Source organism: Syngnathus typhle, linkage group LG19 (genome assembly GCF_033458585.1).
Source record: "Syngnathus typhle isolate RoL2023-S1 ecotype Sweden linkage group LG19, RoL_Styp_1.0, whole genome shotgun sequence".
Classification (NCBI taxonomy): Eukaryota; Metazoa; Chordata; class Actinopteri; order Syngnathiformes; family Syngnathidae; genus Syngnathus; species Syngnathus typhle.
Genome location: NC_083756.1, coordinates 3,612,829 through 3,634,524, shown reverse-complemented (window position 1 = coordinate 3,634,524; position 21,696 = coordinate 3,612,829). Strand labels below are relative to the sequence as shown.

Genomic DNA, 21,696 nt, shown 5'->3' with positions numbered 1-21,696 from the left:
GGGGCAAAAAAAATACAACACGCAGCCCCGCAGGCAGCGCGGGCGGACCGGATCAGCTGAGTCGAGCACTTAGCGAGCCAAAAGGAAAAAGATCGACGTCTTTCTTGGCATTTTACTTGGTCAGGAAGAACTCGCTGGCGTCTGACCTTCAGCCCAGTTAAACAGCCAGAAGGGGGCGGGGACGCAATTAGCCCACCGCGTGACACCCACGCTGCTAACACGCATCACGCTTGTTTTTTTTTTTGGTGTGTATGTCTTTATACATCTCAAATTTGTGCCGCTGATTGGCTGCCTCACTGGAAAGCATGACAGAATGCAGCCTGGCGCATTCCGGAATTGTGATCTTTATTTATAAAAATACATTACGATAAGCGTTCACACTTTCCGTATATCAAATATTCCATTGTAGATTGCATCATGGAATGGGAATTTACAGGTCAGTAATAGTGTGCTTTCACACGGGGGAGAATAATACATACTAATATGACACTGATTAAAGCATAAACCAACGGCACAATCAAATGTTACATTCTACATCAATTAATGGAAATACTTTTTGGGGAAAGCTGCCACGGAAAAGTCTGAAAAGAAAGCAGAGAAAAGGAACACTGAGAGCAAAAGTTAGAAAGGTGACAAACACGAAAAGACGGTGTGACAGCAGTGTGCTGCACAAAAGTCTAGAAAAGAAAAAAGCACGCAGCATGAATGAGGAAAGCTTGGGGGTGGGGATCCCACTGAGCATCAATAAATCCCAAACCTCCGAAATGAAGAACAGAGTGAGCCCTCCACCAAGCGTGACAGCAGCGAGCCTGAAGAAGAAGCACAGCGTGACAAAAGTCAACAGTTTTATAGCAACGACAACTGCCACTTGTTTTGTTTTGGTCCTACCTGGTAGTGTAGTCCTCAGAAGATGGTGTCTTCCTGGCCTTCGCCGAACCAGGGCGACAGTCTGGCCCAGGGAGCTCCGGGAACCGGGCTCGGCCTCTCCGACGCGCACGAGTCCACCGAGCTGAGCGAGCCGGCCGAGGATCCCGAGCCCTCGTAGGCGTAGGCCGTCAGGCAGTCCAATGGCGGCGCGTAAGGGTCGCCGTCCGCCTCCTCCACCCGGTCCAGGATGAACTGCCTGAAGACATCGTCCTCGGGCCCCACTAGGCGAGACTCTCGCAGGGACATGCGGATGCTGGCCCGGACTTCCTCCCGAGCTAGCCGCCTTTCGCGCCTCCTGGGGTGGGAGCGTAGCGGGACTACTGGGTCTCGAATCGGCTGGCCCACCTGGGCGTAGTACAGCACCTTCTGCGACACGGTATCGGGCAGTTCCAGCTCGCTGGCCTTCTTGCGTGCCGCCTTTTGCGCACGCCTGCGTCGCCACAGCAACAGCGTGGGGACTGACGAGGCTGCGGACACAACATGGCACCGTTACCACTTGACATGACATGGACACAATTCTCATCTATCCAGAGGTGGTAACATCTGGTGCCAAAAAGATAACAATGGTCTCCAAGGACTTGGCTGCATGTTTTGGGATGGTTATGGATGGATCCACATAATAAAAATGAGCACCTTAGCAGGAGATAAGTCATTGTACTGTTGGGATGCAGCAGAATTTGTTTTTCTTTTTTTTTTTGCAGCCTCTCATCTGTCAGGTGTGTTAGCACAGCGGGCATGGCCATTAATCTTTCATAGGGAGGGCGTGGGGACCACGCCAAGCAGCAGAGGTCATAATGAAGCTCCTCACTATGCTGCAGACGTCAGCGTCTCGGGATGGTGGCGGCCGGTTGCGGCGGCATTGTGAGGGCACGCGCTCACCTTGTAGCCGGCAATTCAATTGTTAGTGGGACACTCCTGCCGTGAGGAGACGTTTGCTTACTTGCCGTGGCGACGGCGGGAGGGCGGGAAACGCTCTAGCTCAGCGGATCTGCCGGGAGACAAAACAAATCCAAAACCTTTTCTCTTTTTGTCCAGTCAGGAAGGAAGGAGGGGTGAGGGGGATTTGTTGTGCTTGATACTTGACATGGGGCTGGGGGTGTTTTTAATTGATTTAATTTTTTAATAAATAATAATAATTAATAATTTAATGTTTTTAAATTTTGATTTAGTTTAACAAAGAATAAGGGGTTAAGAAAATTATAAGTGGGGGCTCTGATTTTAAAGAAAAAGTGAATGAACTGAGATTGGGTATAAAAAAAAAAGAATGGGTGGGTGATTGGGTAAAAAAGCACAAAGTGAATAATCAGCGGATTGGGTAAAAAAAAAAAAAATCTAAATAAAAGAGGGATCAGGTAAAAAATGGGAATAAGGAGGGGGCTCCAGAGGACTCAAGATGCAAAAATTAGTAATCAGATGCTGTGGTCCTCTTCATAGCTGGCGTTGATCACTTCACATCTCATGAAACAAATCCTTTTCAGCCCGGAAAAACAATCCATGGGCAGAGTTCACCTGGAGACAGAAACGAGCGGCGGCGAGGTCGTCGTGAAGACGAGCACTCGAGTCACGGTGAATTTTCCATCACGACTTTGTCAAGTACGGCTTCCATCAAGGCTTATTATATATTGATGTCACACTGTGCTTTTATTTTTTTTGCTCTGCCGGTTTGTCACTTGCTCACCTGCGGCCAAGAGCAGGCAGACGAGAAGCACAAGCAAGGTGCGCGGACTGACCCCCATGGACAGAGCCAGAGCCTCCACGCCTCCGGAGGGGCAGTGGCCGGCGGGCCCGCAGCCGCACACACTGACAGTCAGCGTGCCGGTGCTGGACAGGGCGGGCGAGCCGCTGTCCGTCACCACCACCGGCAGCAGGTAGTTGCTGCGCTCCCTGCGGCTGAAGGTGCTCCTGCGTGCCACGATGCCCGCCGTGTTGTCTGGAGTGGGAGGGGGATGAGAAGGAGAGTATTTTTAGTGGGGGCGGGGGGGTGGTTATATGGAACACATTTCAAAGCTGAGTGAGAAAATGAAATATTCAGCATGTGAAAAAGCACATTTGGAATATCTGTTTCAATACTTGGCGGGGCTTTGGGAAAGGTGCGCAGCGGCAAGCGGACGGCGGATTGAGCAGCGGCCCTTCATTTCAAGCTCCTTCCGTCTCATAAACAACAATACTCACTTTTGTGCTGCAGTTTTATTTTTCCCTACAACTCCACTTGCATTTGAGATCTAAAAACTGTTTAAGAATTGAAAGGTGTTAAGGCATATCATATTCATGTGACTACTTTCCTACTAATTATACCGAACTGTCCATTTTCATTCAGTAGAATTGATGCTGCCCTCAAGCAGATTCACTGATTATATTTTCACTATGATTCTACTTAGTAATAAAAAACACACCTTGGTTATCCCGAATGGTGAAGTTTGGATTGATTTGCTTGCCGGGGACCATGGAGAAATAGAAGTGGTGACCCTCAGAAGGCTCGTCTGGATCAATGGCGCTCAGTAGCTGGATGAGCTGAGACGTCAAATAAAATTCTCACCATCATGTCAATTTGACGGCCTTGTACCGTCCATATTGCAGTTGAGGTGGCCCAGATGTTAGCGACGAGTTTGTACCTCCCCCGCTTGCGTCCCCTCGCAGATATACGGCCGGTAAGGGCCGGCCAGTTGCGGTGCGTTGTCGTTGATGTCCAGCACCTTGATGGATGCCAGAACCCGGGAGGACAAACGCTTGGACGCTGAGAGAGCGGGCGCACGTTAGCATCGAGACCACCATCGAGACCGCAGAGCACTTACAGGTCTCTTTGGCGACGATGGTCAGATTGTGCCAGGCGGATAGCTCTCGGTCCAGAGGCTTGGCGATGGAGATGGTTCCGTTGAGCGGGTCTATTTTGAAAGCTTTTGCCGTGTCGCTGTGCTTTTCGAAAGAATATCTGGTGGGGGCACCACAGGCAGGAGTAAACGATGGCAGCATTCGTATCAACCTGCACGTTGACATCACAGTACAATCGGCGCTACAATCGTCTATGACGCGTTACGGTATGGAATGAAGCCAAGGCCCGGAAATGAATCACATCGAGCTCGCTGGAAACAAGAGCAAACTTCATCATTTTTAGTGCAACTTTGCAAAGTTGGAAAATGTCAGGCAGGACGTGTTCATCACGGCGCCGGCGTCACCAAAGGGACACTAATGGACGGCGGGCGGCGGATGATGTGCGGCACCTGCCATTGGCAAGCTCGCTCGCCTCCAACGGACTCCGGGCGGGAAAACGTGCCTCGCTTGCAAATGACATCAAATCTCAATTCGCTACGCCGCCTCGCAGGGCGCTTTATTACATTCCCACGTCCCGGCCAACGTCGCTTTGTGATAATACCGCAATAGATAGGAAAAGCCTGTGAGGTATGAAGGGAAAAAATCATGATGATTTATTCAGCCGGGCTCATTTCCAACTAAACTAATATGAGATAAATATGACCGGAATGCGGAGATCAAGGGTAAAAAGGGATGCGCCCGCAAAGTAACGCCGTTTGAAATTGAATCATTTTTCACCGCATGGAGGAAAATAATCCGTGTATCATTTGTTCTTTCCATTTTCGACACGCAATCAAATTCAAAAAAGCCAAACAAAGGACACATTTTTCATAATTCTATTCTACGCTCAGGTCCATAATATGAAAAATGGGCCACGGGACGGAGGTTGATTTGTCTTGATTTGCCGTGTTAACGTGAAACGCCGGCAAGTTTGGTAACAAAAAGACAGTTACGTTAGCTAGCTAGCCGCTGCATTCCGTCAACCCACATGATGATGACCAACATTAAAAATGGCATATATGATCATAAATTAAAACATAAGTTGTCAAATTCACCTTTATTGTGCTTAATTGAGTGATTCTGTTGTGTGTCACTAGAGGGAGCCTGCGTACCTGACAGTGTTGTTGGCCGCGTCGGTGTCGCGGGCGCTGACAACGCCGACGACGATCCCCGCCGCCGCGTTCTCAGCCACCTTCCACTCGTAGACCGGCGAAAGAAAGACGGGTGGCTCGTCCACGTCCTCCACCAGGATCTTCAGCGTGGTCCGGTCCGAGAACTCCCCCGGGGGCAGGAAGCGGGGATCCACGTCCTCATTGATGGCCTCCGCCACCATCACGTAGCGGCGCTTGGTCTCGTAGTCCAGCAGCTGCAACGAGACATTAGAAGGTCATCTCCGAAAATATGTTCACAACAAAGTCATGTGATCACAATTTGGGCGGTGACCCCCTCGATTATGTGTCGGTTCTTTCTGACCAAACAGGAAGTGGGTCGTCCTCACCTTGGCCAGCAAGATGACGCCCTCTTGCGTCAGCGGGTCGGTGTGGACGCTGAAGGTCGCGTTCTCTTCCAGGTCCGCCAGCAGGCTGTAGTTCATCTTGGCGTTGACGCCTATGTCGGCGTCGTACGCTTTGACCCTGCCCACCGTGGTTCCCACCGCGGCATCTTCGGGAATGGCAAAGGTGTATAAATCTGAAATGAAATGATGGCATGGAATGTTCACAGATTTTATTATCGATGGTGCCCGTGCTGTCACTGTTGCTTCTAATTTGCAACGCTGTGTCAAAACAGAGGGCACGGTTCAGGCACAAGTGTGGCGATGCAACATTTATAAGCGTCTGCGGCGAAGGCGTACGTGACAACGAGCCACCCTCGCCTCGCCTCACTCCGGCAGAATTGATTTCTTTCCCGGATCATCTGTTGGGCGAGCTTTATCACAGAGAACGTTTGTTTCCTAAAGGTCACGATACGACGTGTGAAGGATTGGAGTCGTCCACGGGGCGACATGCAGATGAGCCAGACGAACCCGCCCCCTCCCCCCTCCATCTTATTGCTTTTCATTCCAAAGTTGGAAGTTGATGGATTGATAGATTGCTCCTGTTTCGGAAAGCAATGTGGCAATAGACGGACGGGTGGCCGGGGTGACTGCGAAAGACTTAAAGAGTCGATTTCAAGGTCTAATCCTCCTTGCCTGTGGCGGCCCGTTTGCCGATTTGTATTTGCCGATCATCTACAAGGTTGAGACTCACGGTGCTGGAAGATGGGCCCGTTGTCGTTGATGTCGCTCAAGCTGACGCTGACGGTGGCGGAGGCCGAGTATCCGCCGCTCATGCCCAGCATGTCCTTCACCTGCACCACCACCAGGTACTGCTCCTTGGCCTCGCGGTCCATGTCGGGCCAGGAGGTCACGATGATCCCTGCGGGGGCGGCGCATTCGCAAATCAACAACAACCAGCATTCATGAATGAGCGGTTAAGAATTTATTAGAAAACGTGCTGAAAAATTTGAGCTCGACTTCGTAGGGCAAACGGCGCTTGGGGCAAAACCACCACTTCAAGAAGTCTCAAGTCTCGCTTTGCATTTAAAGAATTGGCGGATCATTAAAGGTCAACGCTGTGTGCGGGAAGCGCCGCCAGGCATAACAATAATCTAGCCAGGGGTGGGGGTGGGGCAACCATTTGGGAAAAGTATCACGATAGCATCAGTCAATGAAGAGCTACCTTTAGAAAGTGAGTTGAAGGAGGAAAAACAAGCCTTGGGAAACATCCATCCAATCTTTTTTGACTCAAACAAAAACGCTACCAGTGAGCTGGTGTGCGCTAACCTGTCTTTGGCTCCACCGAGAAGTAGGGCTCCCCCTGCAGGATGGAGTAGATGAGCTTGGCGTTATTGCCAAACATGGGGTCGTCAGCATCTGTGGCCGTCACTTGGACCACGGTGGTGCCTGGCGGGGGGGAGGGGGGGAGTCAGATAGCTGGGGACGGCAGTTCCACTCGACCAATACATAAAGGGATTAGGACAAGGACCCGATTTTAATTTTTTTCATAAAGACTATTGTAGTTGCATGTTGCTTCTAGAAGAAACAGTTTGAGGTCAATTTTGCTTTCAGAAAAGCAAAATGTGTTTTCCTTTAAGCCAGGAACATGCCCGGCATCGTGTCGCGGTGCCGCCGGGCCCGGATGAGATGGCACCACGACAACAGGACTGGGTGGTGGGGGGGGTGGGGTCGCCCGCTTAGCCTCGGCCTCACCATAATCTCTCTCTGGCTTCTCTCGGCGCGTTTCGTATTTGAAAGTCGTCCGCCTTCAAGCGTCACACCGCTGCCTCATTCCCAGCCAAATACATTCTGATTTATTAGAGGGGAGATATTATACTGCAAAAGGCAGATTACACATAAATTGAAATGCTAATGTTTGCGCTATGAAAGGGCAGCGGCTGTAATAACATTACTTAAGAAGAAAAAGGCAACCGAGCCGTCGTGCAGAAAGCAATACATTTAACTTCCTGCAGGTGGACGGATGACAGACATTCATATAACCTTCTGCTTTTAATCTGCAGCCGGGATATAAATTTGCCTTGAAAAGTGCATCTGCGGAAATGATCATAAAGAATTTATTTACGGCGGTGAGCTGATGCCGGAGGGCAGAGCAAAGCGCTTGCTTTGCTGCCGTCAAAGTAAAAAGCCTTTATGTTAACTCAACTTGCCATGTTTGCTATTGCTAAGCTAATGTCACGATATCTTGTCAATGGCGTGCGTCCAACGTACCGACGGGGCACATCTCGGGAATGCTGGCCGCGTAGGGCTGGTTGAGGAACTGCGGTGCGTTGTCGTTGATGTCCTGCACCTTGATGATGAACTCGGACTGGGGTTCTTCGGGCTCCCCAGAGAGCCTGTTGATTGCTTGCGCTTGGAGTACGTAGAAGGCCTTCTCCTCGCGGTCCAGCTTCTTCAGCGTGCGGATCTTGCCTGAGTACTCGTCGATGGCAAAAGTGTCGCCGGCGCCTTCCCCGGACAGGATGTATCGGATGGCGAACTCCCCGCGGTCGTAATCTGATTTCAGCTGCACGACGAGAGGTCGGATGAGTTGTGAGCGTGAAGGACGCGGAGGGGCTTCGGTACCTGGCCGATGACGCGAGGTGTGGGGTCCTCCTCCGAGACAAACATCTGCTTCCAGATCCAGCCTCTCTTGTGGCGACGGTGCCTCCCGAAGGAGTCCGGGCCCGAGCGGGGCCCTTGGGGGCCCTGGTCGATGCCATCCATGTGGCTCAACAGGGACAGCAGTGTCAGGGCCGCCAACACGCTCCTCGCTTTGGTGTCTTCTGCAGCTCCCATGCTCGCTCGAAACCTTCCTGTCACTTTTGCACCGTCTCAAAGCCTGAAATAAAGAAACGTTGAACGCAATTGCTGGCCACATTTTAGTTCCGACGAACCCCCGCAAAGTGTAGGAAGCGTTTCAAGTGGTCAGAGACAGCGCCACTGCACTCTCCTTGAAACTGTCTGAGAGAGGCAAGCTGCATGTTTTCATTCCATTTTGTGGGCTTACCAAAGACACACACAACAGGAGGTTGCAAGCGTCCAGTCTCTCGTGCCAGCCGGCCAGTCTGTCGCCATCCCGGCAGCGGCGTTTGCCATCTTGCGTGTGGAAGAAGCAACACAGGCAGCGAGAATGTTCTGTACACTTCACAGAGATTGCAGAATGAGCAGATTAAAGATGCAACGCTCTCAAAGCCCAAACATTCATTACACCACCTACATTTGCAAGCTCTCTGCACTTTGTTGTACAAAAGAGGTTGGGGGGCAGGGGGGCTTTATTGTGGAGAAATTAGCTCCGTTTCATTAAATGCTGTGTGGCAATTAGGAGGACATGATAAATGTTTAGTAAACAAGCATAGCGATAAAAGATATGAATATAGAGACTTGATTAAACAGTGATGGATGACTGTGGTGGGAAAAAAATAAGATGAACACTTAGTAACAATTAAAATAAATAGAAAGAATAATTTTGGGGACATATCACAGGATGTTTTTTTTAATTTGCTTCTTTAGCCAGGGAAGTTGAAACCAACAAACGCGATCGTGCTAACATGCATTTGCTCGCGCTAAGCTAATGTTGCTAAGTACTAACAACAAAGGACGCGTCAAGAACAATAGAGACGGTCTGAGGCCTGAGTTCGAGTTTGAGGCCTGTGCTTCAAAATTGTCCCCACTCGTACTCTTGACCTGGTTGTAATGACAGCAGACGCACGTCTGGCCGGGAAGTTATCGATCTCATTACAAGTCTTCATTAGGGCCAGCAAGCAGTGTCACACTGGGTCCACGGACAGCAGACAAAACGGACAAAAGGCTCGCTTTCAGCAGTGAGACAAGAAGCCTTTTTGTTTTTACACATCGCAGTTTCCATCAGGCGACATCAGGCCACCAAATCTGCGGTTTGACATGTTTTGAGATCTGATGGAGAGAAAAGTGAGATGCTTTTTGATACCGCGATGTTGCGGTTGGGTGATGATTGTACGGTGGCTGCTCTAGGCTGCTAATCACAACTTGGCCAATCTCACTGTTATTTTGACTGTTGTGTTTATTTCCTGTTTCCTGGTCACGTGACGTCCACAATGCGAAGGCACTTTGACGTGACGGCTAGCAACACGGGCAAGACTTTTGGAGTCTCTGCAGATGCTCTGCTCCTAAAATGGGCCATTTTACAAAAGGTGAAAACAAACTTAACCCACGCGAGCTGAACCCACTCGTGAATAGCGGCAGGTGCTGTGATTGATTTACTCCGGGAACCTTTTCTTTTCCATCCATCAATTACACACAGATAAAGACACGCCCGTGCGCCCCACGGTCAATTTTCTTCTGTCAGACGAGACGCCGGCATGGCACCCGGCGGGCGAGGAGCTCGCCCGCGCCTGGCAGCCATTCATTACGGCTAATAGGCCCTTCAAGCATCCGCCCATCGTCACAGGCTGCTATTTGCGGCAGCGTACGTACGTGAGCAAGCGAGCCAGCGAACCGACGGCAGGCTGCCACATGTCAGCGCGACAACGAGCGGCGGTCGCGCAATGTTAAGCACTGCACGCACCGAGACCCTCGCATTATGCTCCCGCCCGCCTGCCTCATCGGGAAATGCCGTTCCGCCACCCGAGTTGGGACATTATGACGCTTGGCTACAAGCGGCCCTGACAGTGGGGGGTTGCCGGGGGTGACATGTCGCCGCAATGCACAATGTCAAAGCTGATATGTGCGCCGCTCCGTGCACAGATTTCACAAAGGAAATGATCAGATTAACCTTGTTGCAACCTGCACTTTCTCCCCGCCACACAAGAAAAGCCCTTGATGATTATAAGGGTACTTTTTAAGAATAAGAAAGACCTCCGTAAAAAAATAAAAATAAAAAAGCCAAAAACAGGCCCCGGGAAGAAAAAGGTAACATCAAGTCAAGTCATTTGGTTTATTTAGATTGTGCAAAATGCTGATTATTGCTTGAGGTAGAAAATAGGCCATTAAACAAAATAAACACTAGAACGGTTGTTCATGAGAAAATGTGACAGAAAGCTAAATTACCGGTGGCTGAACATCTCCGCTTAAAACAATGGTGCTAATTTTCATACAAAACATTTTTATTTATACACATTTGGAGGTACTTGCTTTTTCTTGTCCAATGTTAATAAGTCAACTAATAAGAGGTGTAAAAAGGAAAAAAAAACATCTGTTCAGCCTGACTTCTTTTGGCTCAACCTTCCAAGACAAAATGCCCTAATTGGTCATTTGGGACGTTTTTTTGTTTTTTTTTTAGTTAAAAACAATCAGCGCCGCCACGCCGCTTGTTGTCTTGCAGGCGGGACCCAAATGATCAAAAGCAACAGGGAAATGTCAAAGCATCATGTACTTGTTAGTAAGCAATTTGCCGCTATTTATTTACGCGCGCACGGAGCGGAAACAGTTGGCGGTAAGAATTCCCACTGACGTTAATCAGGCGCTGTGAAACCACATCAACACTGTCTTTTTTTTTTTGCTTGTGAGGGGAAAAATAAATGCGCAGATGTCACAAAAGTTAACTTTAGAGATGTACATAGTGAAAACCTGATCATGCAGTGATGAAACATTTCCAGAACAATCTGTCTGAATGATTTTGCAACAAGTGTACATAACACGCTTCCATTTTGTTAAACACAACTTACATTAGCAATAGCGCTGGAACTAGCATGCTAACACATTATTTTACCAGTGGGGGGCTATCTCATAATTGCGTTTTCTTTTATTATCTGAGTTCTTGATACATCGATCAGCGTTCATACTTTCTCATTTAAAAAGAAAAAAAAACTTTGTAAAGACATGATTTTCTCTGGAAAATGTCAGACTAACCTAGCTTAGCTCATTTGTCTTGTAAACATGTATTTTGCTTTGTTATTTATGACTACCGTTTTTTTCCATGTATAATGCGCCCCCATGTATAATACGCACCCTAAAAATGGCATGTTGATGCTGGAGAAAAGCCTGTACCCATGTATAATACGCACCCAAACATAAAATTATTTCAGAAAAAAGATCATCTTTGGGAACAACCGGATGTTATTCTGCCGGTCAGTATCACTGCGCATGCGCTAGCATACTCAATAGCGAAGAAATGTTTCGGATTTGTGTAGGGTACATTGTGACAGCAAACGAGCAGGTGATCTAGCAAGCGTCTGATATGAGAGCATTGTGTTCATATGGAGCGTGTTTGCGCATTATACATGGAAAAAAACGGTATATTATTTAATCCCACGTCCCATGAAGTGTCCAACATTTGCGAGCGTTTCAAAAGGTCGCGAATATTGTTGTCAAGCTTGGTTCAAACGTTTGCGACCTTGAATGAACCCTCATTCACAACCAACACCAACTACAGAGTTCACACATTGTCGCTACGCCGTGAAACATATCGTAAAGATAGAAATTCCGCGAAAATGTGTTCTCCTACCTGCAAGTCACCAAGTGATTTTGAGGTGAAAGTACACCTTCTCGTCTTTAACAACAACAAGGACTTGTTGAAGAAAGCAGGTGTTGTTTACGCCAAAGAAGCAGATTGTGAGGCAAACAAAAGAGCCGCCTGATGGCGCCCAGATTGCGCTCGCTTATCAAGACTTTTCCGTCTTTGTTGTGTCGAGGCCTCCGTTGCGACCCCGCGCCACATTTCTCAGCAAGCCATTACCTCTCGCCACGCGTTTGGAAATGCTATCTAATTATCTCCCAACAAAAGGTGGGCAAAGTACCCGCGCGCCACACCCACCTGTTTGTTTGTTTGAGACCGCCGGGGGGGACACTAGGCCACGCAATCTGCTTGGAGCGATTGAAACGCCACAATGGCCGCGACAGCCAAACGCTCATCTAGACGGAGAAGAAACCAGCAAGGCCTCCCTCCCTCCCCTCCACACGTCTTCTCCTCGGCCCGCTTTTGTGTCCGAGAACAAACACTGCCGCTATTGTGCCGGACACTCGCGGCCTTCATGCAAATAGTCTGCCCCTCCAAGAACCCCCCGCACGCCCCCAACTCAACCCGGACGTACCAATGGATTTCTATTTCTCTGGCTGTCATTTTACGGAACAATCGAGCGCTTTATTGGAACGGGGATGGATGATAATTCTCTCAGTGTCAGCTTGTGCGAGCGCTACGAGAGGGCGGCAACAGGCGAGGGAGGCTGCGCTTTATGATGCACGCCAAAGAATTCCGAGCAAGGAAATCCATTTTGCGTAGAGACATTTTTCTCCTCAGAATCAGTTGACAACTAAAACAAAATTCAAAAATCTGACACAAAAGGATCTTTTTTAATTCTCCTTTGCCTAATGTCAAGTTTCTTCTTTTAAAACACGTTGCAGTGAGCAACATCATGTATTGTGCAATGAGCGAGGCTCATTTTTCTCTTTCAATTCATGAATGGACAATTGATGACTCACTTTCACAATTAGCTTCCGTTGAATGGCCATCACGCTGACGAAAACAGCACCTTGGACCTGCTGATTATAGTCGGAGGTAAAAGTTGAGTGCATTCCTTTCAACGCGGCTAATTACATCCCTGCACGTAATGGATGCCATCATTATACCTTTAAAAAAAAAAAGGTGGCATAAATGCCGATGGTGCGAACCCGGGAGTTTGTCGGCTGCTTTCGCCTTCCGTCTGCTCTCAAAGGAAGAAATGTCAAGACCCGTGAGGTGACATTTAAACCCGGCCTGCCGTAAGCCTTGTCTAATTGAGCTTCGCCTCATTAGAATGACGCCAGATGAAAGATTCAGTTTGGAATTTATTTACATTCTGCGAAGGCGGCGACACTGCGGGCTGACATTTGAGGGCCGGACACTTAATGAGCGTGCAGCAACGCTCAGCAAATCAGTCGCCGCCGGACAAAAGGTGAAGCCATCAGATTGCCATGATTGCGTTGCGGAACCGATCATGTGGGCCGGAACTGTCATCATACGCAGATGTGACGTGTTCTGCGGCTCAGGGTTTATATCTAAAAAATAAGAATACACAGATTGTGTTCCCGGCATGTTGTTCTCTTGTTGAGTTTTTTCCTGCCCTCATTAAGCGCGAAGACAAAGTTCACCGGCGGATGTTTGGTCGTCATGGTGGCGCTCGGATGTGCCCTTCAAAGCTCGCATCGGCATGTGTGCGGCGTCGTTCCTCGTCGGCGCGACCGCGAGGCGGGATAAAAACACGGTTGGCATTCCGCTCAGCTGGCTGCGGCAGATTTGATGAGGATGTCACATTAAAAATGCATGCGCCTCATATGTTCTTTGGCCTTTGTCTCTTCAGCCACAGGAAACAGGCGGACACCCGTGACAAATAAGATTGCAGCTGACCCCCCCCCCCCCCGCCCCCCCCCCACCGCTGATGGAGTGGGGGAGATACTGCCTCACAAAATGGAGACATTATTTCCACAAAGCTGATTTTTTTACTATTGTGCAAGGTGGAAGTTACCATGGAGAAATGGCGAGAGGAGCCGTAGATACATGAGGTGCGCGCGTGGAGACATTTAAGTCACCGGCGGTTATCACACTGGCGCATTCTCGATTTAATGAGAGTGCTCACTTGCCCCAGCGGCCCATATCTGTGACAACGTTGCGGTCACGGATGGATCGCCGCGTTCTTTTCTGCACACAGATATCTGTGTGAGAAATGTGAGCGCGCTATATTTGAAAGGAACAAGAGGAGCCGCTTTAATTGGCTGAGGAATGGAGTCAGCGGTGTCCACACCCACAACGGCGCAGAGTGCCCCTTTTACTAAAGATATGTCAACCTGTGTGCCGGTCTTGGAAAATACAACTTGACATGTCAAGTGGGCTCACGTGTAGTTGAAAGTCGATCCTAAGCAAAGTATAAGGCAAGTTTCGTGTTTGGAGAGTGAAAGGATGCTTCCAAAGAAGGAAGTAGACCCCACCCTTCCCCACCTCTATCGCCTCTCAGGGGAAATATATAGTTTGGAGTTTGATCGTGTGGAATCCATCACGTTGATGATGAATGCATAATTAATTCCCATCATTCCTGTAATCCCCTTGCAGATCCCAGCCGGAGAAAATTACATGCTGGGCAGCAGCTGTAGCAGCAGGAGCAGCTCACCTGACGTCCGTCCATCCTCCATCCCTGCATTCCAACCTGACGTGGCTCGATCTCCTCACCGGTGAGCCGGATGCAAAACGAGCAAGGTTACAAAGTATTTCCACAAATAAGTTGTGCGTGGGCGGTCGATGAGACGTGCCATGGCGCCATAGCCTGTGGGATGAGACCGCCCCGGAAGAATGCACAATCCCGCCGAACCGCACTCATTGGAGACGCAGATTGCGTCGGGCTGATCAATGCGAAGCGCCGGCGAGCCATCCATCTCGCCGAATGGGAAGAAGGCGATATTAGCATGTATTAGTCGCCGTGTCCCGACAACGTCCTCTAAGTTGGCGGCAAGCGAGGCGCCCCTAGGACAACGAGAACCAGAGGCGCCGTTTGAAGACAGCAAGGACGCAACTGTGATCACGTCGCCGCCAGAGGCTCTTTTGGGAGGATAGATAAATAAATAAAAAGTACTCGTATACACGTTGGGTCGTGACCTCTCAATGCCCCGCGCATGCGCCCGGCGGCTGTGAAAAGGTCCGGCGCTTGCTTAAGCAAATCAAGCGGGACTGCTTGATGTTTCTTGCTAAACGACTTTGTTCTTCTCATTTTTCCCAAAGTGCAAATCCAAATACTTGCTTACCCGACTTGAGTAGATTTTGCAGGCGACTGAGGAAAAAATCGAACCGAAACTTAACTAAGTGAGGCTGAACCGCCAGACAGCGTTTTTTTTCCGTTTGAATTTTTAGATTCGAAACTACTTTTTTTTTTGTTAGTGCTCTACTACATCTATTTCTTTTCCACTAAAAAAATGCAGTTTGTGTCCTTGGCCCACCTTTGTGCTTCTCAGGACCTTTCACGGCGCAGCCACACGCAACGCACGTTTCACGGGTTCGTCTTAAATGTCAAGTTGAGATTCAAAAGCAGAAAATACAAACTCTAATCCCGCCGTTTGGTGTTGGCGGCTGGCGGATGAAACGGTTAACGGACGATTTTAGCAATTATCGAGCAGAAGTAATCAATTCCCATCAGCTCCTGCTGGCATTTACGTTTTGAGGTGGCGAGGATTTGAGGAATGAGAATCGATGGGAGGCCTTCAGGAGCTTGAAAACAAACGCCAAAGACGTCAAAGAGCAGCTTATTGTAGCAACAACGTCTTTGCGTTGCTTTCGCGAGTGTCGGGCCAATCAGCTGCTCGTCGGCCGCGGCGCCCCCCGTCGGGTGATTTGTTATATTTATTCCATCTGGATTGTGCTCTGTGTCTCCTGTGGCTCATTTGTTGCTGATTTTTCTTCCCTGCCAACTTGAGCGTTTTTGTTTTGTTTTCTTTCCGTCTTCCTCGCAAGGTTTTAATCATAACTCGCTTCGCTTGTAGGTGAAAATGTGTTCTATTGTGTCGACATTTTATTCCTTTAGGTGGCAATTACGCCGCCTTTCTACAAAATGTTTCTTCAAATCCCCCAAAAATCCCCGCAGCTGCTTCATTTTGCAAAGGACCAGCCAAAAAAAAAAAAAAAAGAAATCTCTAACTACACGCGGAGGACGGATACAATTTGAATGAATATTTTTCTAAGTCGAGTTTTATTCTTTTTCCTTGGAGGTCAAATGTGCAGGTTGGCAATAATTTGCCAGAAGTACAGCGCTGGCTTCCAACGTTCCTATCAAGAGCAGGCAGGCCCTTTGTGTTGCTTCTTAACCTCAACAAGGCGGTGTGAACGGGAAGCTCGCAAAAGCTATTACAACCTCCGCAGGCTTGACGTGGACGCCGCCGCAGGCTCGCGGGGGCACCTTGACATTAGCCCGCCAATTAGAAGGCAACACAAAAAGTGTGTGTGTGTGTGCGTGTGTGTGTGTCAGTCAGGGGACACTCACGCTGAGGACGACTTTTAATTGAATTTCCACCATGGGAGTCGCTCTAAGCCGCATGCATGAAGTCTTAATGTGCTTTTTTTGCCTGTACTGAGAGTTTTCTTGACATGCTCAATCCACGCAGGCTTCAAATCCAAATCACGCAGTGCTGGCCTGAGATGAAAGTACAGTAAGACGCAAGAGGTAAGGCGAGACACGCGAGGAGCGCCTCGGGTGGCGTCTTGATGGATGGCGCAGACGCTTATCGGCCGGGCCGCGCCTAATTGCAATTGATCCTCCTTTGCTGTAACATTAATCCTGTTGTTGCGCCGCGGCACTTTCAAAAAGCTTCATTCGAGAACGATGACGTCATCGCGTTACGAGCTGTTTGAAATCAACCCGCTCAACTGGTTGATCAAATCTTGTCGACCAAATGGGGGAGCACATTGGCAATCTCGCAGTTTGCTCATCTTAATCGGCTTCATTTTAGCAGCGGCGCGAATCGATACTTGCTAATGTGGTGCTGTGGGGCTTCGATTTAGGGTTTTACGCCAGGGTCAACCTTGCTAGTTAACATTCCAAGCGTCAGGGTTGGATCCCAAATTTCAAGTGAGGGTCTCGAGCCAGGCTCGATTTGTGCTGTCAAGGTTTTCAAGGCAGGGCTTCAAGTCAGGTTTGGGCTTTCAAAGATCAGTTAAAGCCTCGGTGACGGCTTGAAGTCACAGGTTGGGTTTCAAGTCGGCGTCATCCCTAAATACCAATTTAAAGATGACTTGGCCCCCAGTCTCGTGTTTTGCTGCACTAAAGAGTGCGTATGATCAATGTCCTGCCCCCCCGCCGCTACGATGAATGACATTATGCGGCAATTTGTTAGGCGCGGCTGCAACGCAGCGCATTCTAAACACCCTCCTCGCAATTAAAACACTGGCCCTCTGTCGTAATGACCGCGTCAAGTCAACCACAATCAGTGGCCGCGCTCGCCCACAGGGGACAAAGTCAGCGGGAGGCCTCGCCACCGACCGCGTGCTAAATAAACACGTTGGCGCTAATGAGCACCCGCACGCACGGGGAGCCCTTAAACTTGTGGCCCAACGCCGCAAATGACATCAACCAGTATTGATACTCCATACTGTAGTTTATCAAAGAATTTCAAAAAAAAAACTTAAGAAACATACAAACTGTCAAAGTAGAACCAAAAGAAATTGCAGCCAGAATTCATCTTGTAGGCAAAGTTACAGTTTTGCGCCTTTGAGGAATGTTTGCTACGGTCACAAAAACAAAACAACGAAGCTAAATGCAAATAAAATCCAAGTCATTGCCCGCATCGGTCTTTGTTCCCGCTCGCCGGCTAACTCGATGCCTCGCACTTGACTAAACAATAAATGGAAGCAAAAACAACGAGGCTTCTAAATGTTTATGGCGGAGACCAAGAAAAGGAAGCGTTAAATATAATGAGCTCCGTGTTGAAAAGCCATTGACGGGAATAGTTTGTGTTTGCCGCGTGTTAATGGGCGAATAAAGCGCCACGATGCTTTTTGCGCAATTAGATTGAAGCACTCGTGACCTAGTTACTAAAACCAAAAGGAAAGACGATTGGAACATTTTGGCCACTTAATGAGACCGTCCAATAACGATAATCAAACTACTGGTACAAAGTCCAAGAACAAAGCTGTTCCACTGAGTGGCGAGGTCGTAAAATACAACTTTTCTGACATGATTGTAGCAACAACGTTGGACTGGAGTGCCCCTTTAAGCTTGGCTGGATTTGTCAGTCAAATAAAGGCAGACGGTGGCGATGACCTCATCAGTCTCCCGTCACATTACCTCCGCTAGGCTTGTTATTGATTAAAGGGTGTTTTCAGGCCCACTTGATTCTAAATTCCCCCCCGATGAATTCATTTCTGTTATCACCTCGCAGGGACGCCGAGGTGACGGAGTCCAGTCGATTAACCCCCACCCCACCCAACTGACGACCGCCTGCTCGCTCGCTCGCTCGCTCGACTGGAGCCGTCACACGCTCCGAGCTTCTCGGCAACCGAGCGAGGATTCAAACAAAGGCCTCCTCCTGGTCTCGGCCTTTTAATGACATCCGCTAATAATAATCCATAGCCCCCCCAACCTCTTTGGGCTTTGTTCTCAGCCTGGCGATCATTTTGCTGTGAGCTTGAACGCTCGCAATTACAACTAATGTTCCTTTGGAGGGCACACTCTGCTTTTCCTTGTCTTTTATCCCAAATAGGTTTAAGCGAAACAGACGGGACATTGGCCGCCCCGGCTTGATTTATGCGGTGCTCCCGCCGGCCCTAATGGTAATATAGCGCAGGTAATTGAAAAGAAAATTGAATTAGGTCAACACGAGCGGCGACGCCCGTCGCGTGTCACGGCAAGTCTTTTACGAGCGCATCGCTCGGCCCACGCCGGCGCGCATTAAGTCGTCCCGCTGTCACGCCGGATATCAAGCCGCTCTTCTAATTGTTGCCATTTCTCATTTGGACACAAAGTTGTCGGTCGCACTCGGTCGACATGCGCGGCATCCAGCTAATAACGCTAGGAGGAGCCGCACAGGACTACGGGCGTCAACTGCGGGACGAAAATGACCACGAGGGCCGTCATTCATACTTTGGCGCGTTAATAGAATAAAAATGTGTTTGTCTCTTGCGGGAATAGATTTGATTAAAGGGGAACTAAGCCCAAATTTGTGTTTGGCAAGAATGTGCCAGCACTTGTCAAAATGAGCTAGTCCTATGAATACTGGCGATAAAGCTAGCGACTGCTCATCAGGGTTCCCAAAAGTAAACAATTAAGAAAATGCCACTCATTTCCCGTGAGACCCGGTTCATTCGTCCTGCGGCCACTAGAGCACAAAAAAGAGTCTCAAGTGCCCGCATTGCGGCGCGTTACGATATCCGGAAGAAATAATCAAGTGTAAGCGGGCAGACGCGAAAAGGAGCCATTACTCACTGGGAGCGTCGCTAATGACACGCAATGCAATTAGCAGATAGCAAAATGAATTAAGCGCGATCTGCTGTGACACCTCGGCGGATGCTCGACTTTAACTCTGACTTTTGCAACAAGTCCAGAGTGGTTTGCACTTTGTTTTGACGTTCAATTAGGCTCCTGTCACTATTCATCGCCGAGCGTTTTCATGAGCAGATTTATGGGCTCCCTCGTGTTTCACTTGGCGTGCTTGCGCTAAACACAAGTAAAAAAGGGAAATTCCACATAAGCTGAAAGAAATTTACAAAAGTGCAAAGGAAGTCGACTTGTAAAGGTCAAAGTGCATTTGAGGCTCACCCTGAAATTTCACTCCAAAGCCACACATGGCCGTTTTTTTGTGAGTCGTGTATGTAGGTTGCCAAATGTGTTTCCTTTTCCAGTAAAAGTGCTACGATTGGATCAAATTCCGCCACGTCTTGCATTTAACAAGCATTTTCTGCTGTTTGACGTCCAAGTCAAAGGCGTTTTTATTGCCTTGTATTGCGCACCTGCTGCTCGCGCCGCTAACAACTGAGGCAGAAATATTGACAGAGCGGGAAAGCCAGCTGAGAGCCGGCAACTTTGCGTCGGATATTAGCGCGCCGCGCAGCTGTCAGAGGATAAAACGAAGGCAAATCAAAGTCTAATAATACGCCCGGCCTGCATGCAAAACACGAGATGTTCTCCCGGCAGCTGGGTTGCGCTTGTTGTCGTCGTTCTATTGGACGAGTGCGTGCTAGCCGCGAAAGCTAATTTTCTTACAAAGAAGGACTAAATAAGATGATCTAGTACAGGATTCCCCCACAAGCAGAATTTGTGTTCTCTTCTATTTTGCAAAAAAAAAACATTTAAACGTCCGTATCTGGATAAATAAACGTAAAATAATATATATTTAAAAAGTCCCAAGGAGCCATACTTAAAATTCAACAGAAAATGCCAATGCTTATCGGAGTGGACACTTAAAGCCTCGGGGGCGAGGCACAAAAAGGGATGCAGAAGAAAAAATCTGCTACCTTTGGCTACCTGTGTGCTAAATATATTCCAAAGCCTCTTCTGCACTTCCCGGGTTACGCTAAGACTTTACGACAGGAAAGTTCCTCTCGGGGAAGTTGAACCCGAAGCGCTGTCGACCGGGTCGCCTCGACGGGTATGCAAATGAGGACGTGATGTCAGCGAAGAAATGGAAAGAGATGTCGCCTCATTAGAGCAGAAGGCAAAAGTTAGCAATCAATTCCAGCTCAGTTCCCACAGCCCTTATCCCAGACATGACTAACAGATCTGTGATCATCAGCACCTAGACGGGCAGCGGGCAAGCCTGGCGAGTGTGTATGTCAAGAACATTTCTTGACTTCGACATCAAAAGGACACCTGGGAAGAAGGAAAAGACGGCTTGGGGTTCTTCTACTCCAGGCTTATGCTAATCATACGTAGCATGCCGAGTGTGCCCGCGCCCAGTCAAAGTTTTCACACTGAGGGAATAATTGACGAAGTCATCATGAAGGGGAAGGCCTTTTTTTTGATTGCCCGACTTTCCGATAAGCGGCGCATGCAGACTGAGCTAGCCTCGCGGGCTAACACCTCCGCAAATGAGCAGCGCGCTCACTGTCCCGCAAACCACACGCCGAGGTTTGACTCCAACGCCATCACGGCCGTGTTGTCGTTTATCAAAGCTGACAAGCTACACATGTCGGATAAAGCCGCGCATCGGCGTGATGTATCTGCCTTGCATTATTTATGGCGGCCGGCCGGCTCGCGTGCGAGGCCTTGAGGTGATACCTCTCCCGATACATCATGGCACGTATCGTCGGGGCTGTCAGAACGCCGCGAAAATTAGCTCTTACGTAGCTTCTTTTGCTTGCTATCTGAATAACTTGCTTTGTCTTACATATTGCATTGTCTCAGACTTTTTACACCTGAAAAGAAAAACTACAATTCCCGCTACCATGATTAGCATTAAAATACAGTAGCATAGTAGGCCTACGTGTTCATCAAAATATTATTACAACTGTAACATTACACACAGCTGGAACATTAGCACTGTGCTAAAATATTGGAAAGTCTTACTAAAAAGTTCAAAACAAATAATGTGTGACTCTGCGGTGATTCATTTGCGTGCCACTCGAGTACCGTGTAATACGTGTCATTACTGTATGTATGGTACTATTGAATGTATGGCCTTCAAGGGGCTTGCAACACACATCGCAAAAACTATACAAATATGACCAGCGAAAAAATGTGAATGAAGGTGACATTTTCCGATGATGAATTTGCCCTTTCTAAAGAACAACATAATTGGCCTTTAAGACAAGTGATTAGCAGTCACGCACTTGAGCAGCTACTAATGAATCACATGCCGAAGGTGATTTATTATTTTTGTTACACTTGAAATATAAAAATAACATTGTGTAAATTGTTCATATCGCACCAGCGGCGGTAACAATGGGTGCAATTATCGCGAGTAACATAAAGAGCATGCTGATCGCACCTCTGATTGGCAGCTTTGTGTTTGCATCATAATAACTTCCAATTGACTTCATTATATGCTGTGATTTAAAATACCAA

The 21,696-nt window shown here is 48.5% G+C and overlaps 1 protein-coding gene across 4 annotated transcripts; it reads right to left on the bottom strand.

The window, feature by feature from the left end:
• Positions 1–328: 328 nt before the first annotated feature.
• On the bottom strand, positions 329–12,159 carry cdh19 (cadherin 19, type 2). Of its 4 annotated transcripts, none has more exons than XM_061266183.1 (14): positions 12,000–12,159; positions 8,277–8,411; positions 7,853–8,108; positions 7,499–7,793; positions 6,557–6,676; positions 5,982–6,149; positions 5,234–5,424; positions 4,848–5,101; positions 3,720–3,856; positions 3,540–3,661; positions 3,321–3,438; positions 2,606–2,857; positions 889–1,394; positions 329–809 (listed from the first exon to the last, which is right to left on the bottom strand). In XM_061266183.1, exons 3-13 carry the CDS (start codon positions 8,063–8,065, stop codon positions 904–906), a joined length of 2,361 nt encoding a protein of 786 aa, XP_061122167.1. In that variant the 5' UTR covers positions 8,066–8,108; positions 8,277–8,411; positions 12,000–12,159; the 3' UTR covers positions 329–809; positions 889–903. The 4 variants fall into 4 exon arrangements, 3 of the variants coding, with proteins under 3 accessions (XP_061122167.1, XP_061122168.1, XP_061122169.1); XM_061266184.1 differs by lacking the exon at positions 12,000–12,159 and adding an exon at positions 11,691–11,946; XM_061266185.1 differs by lacking the exon at positions 329–809 and adding an exon at positions 1,868–1,915 and having other exon boundaries at positions 1,253–1,394.
• Between the last annotated feature and the right edge of the window lie 9,537 nt (positions 12,160–21,696).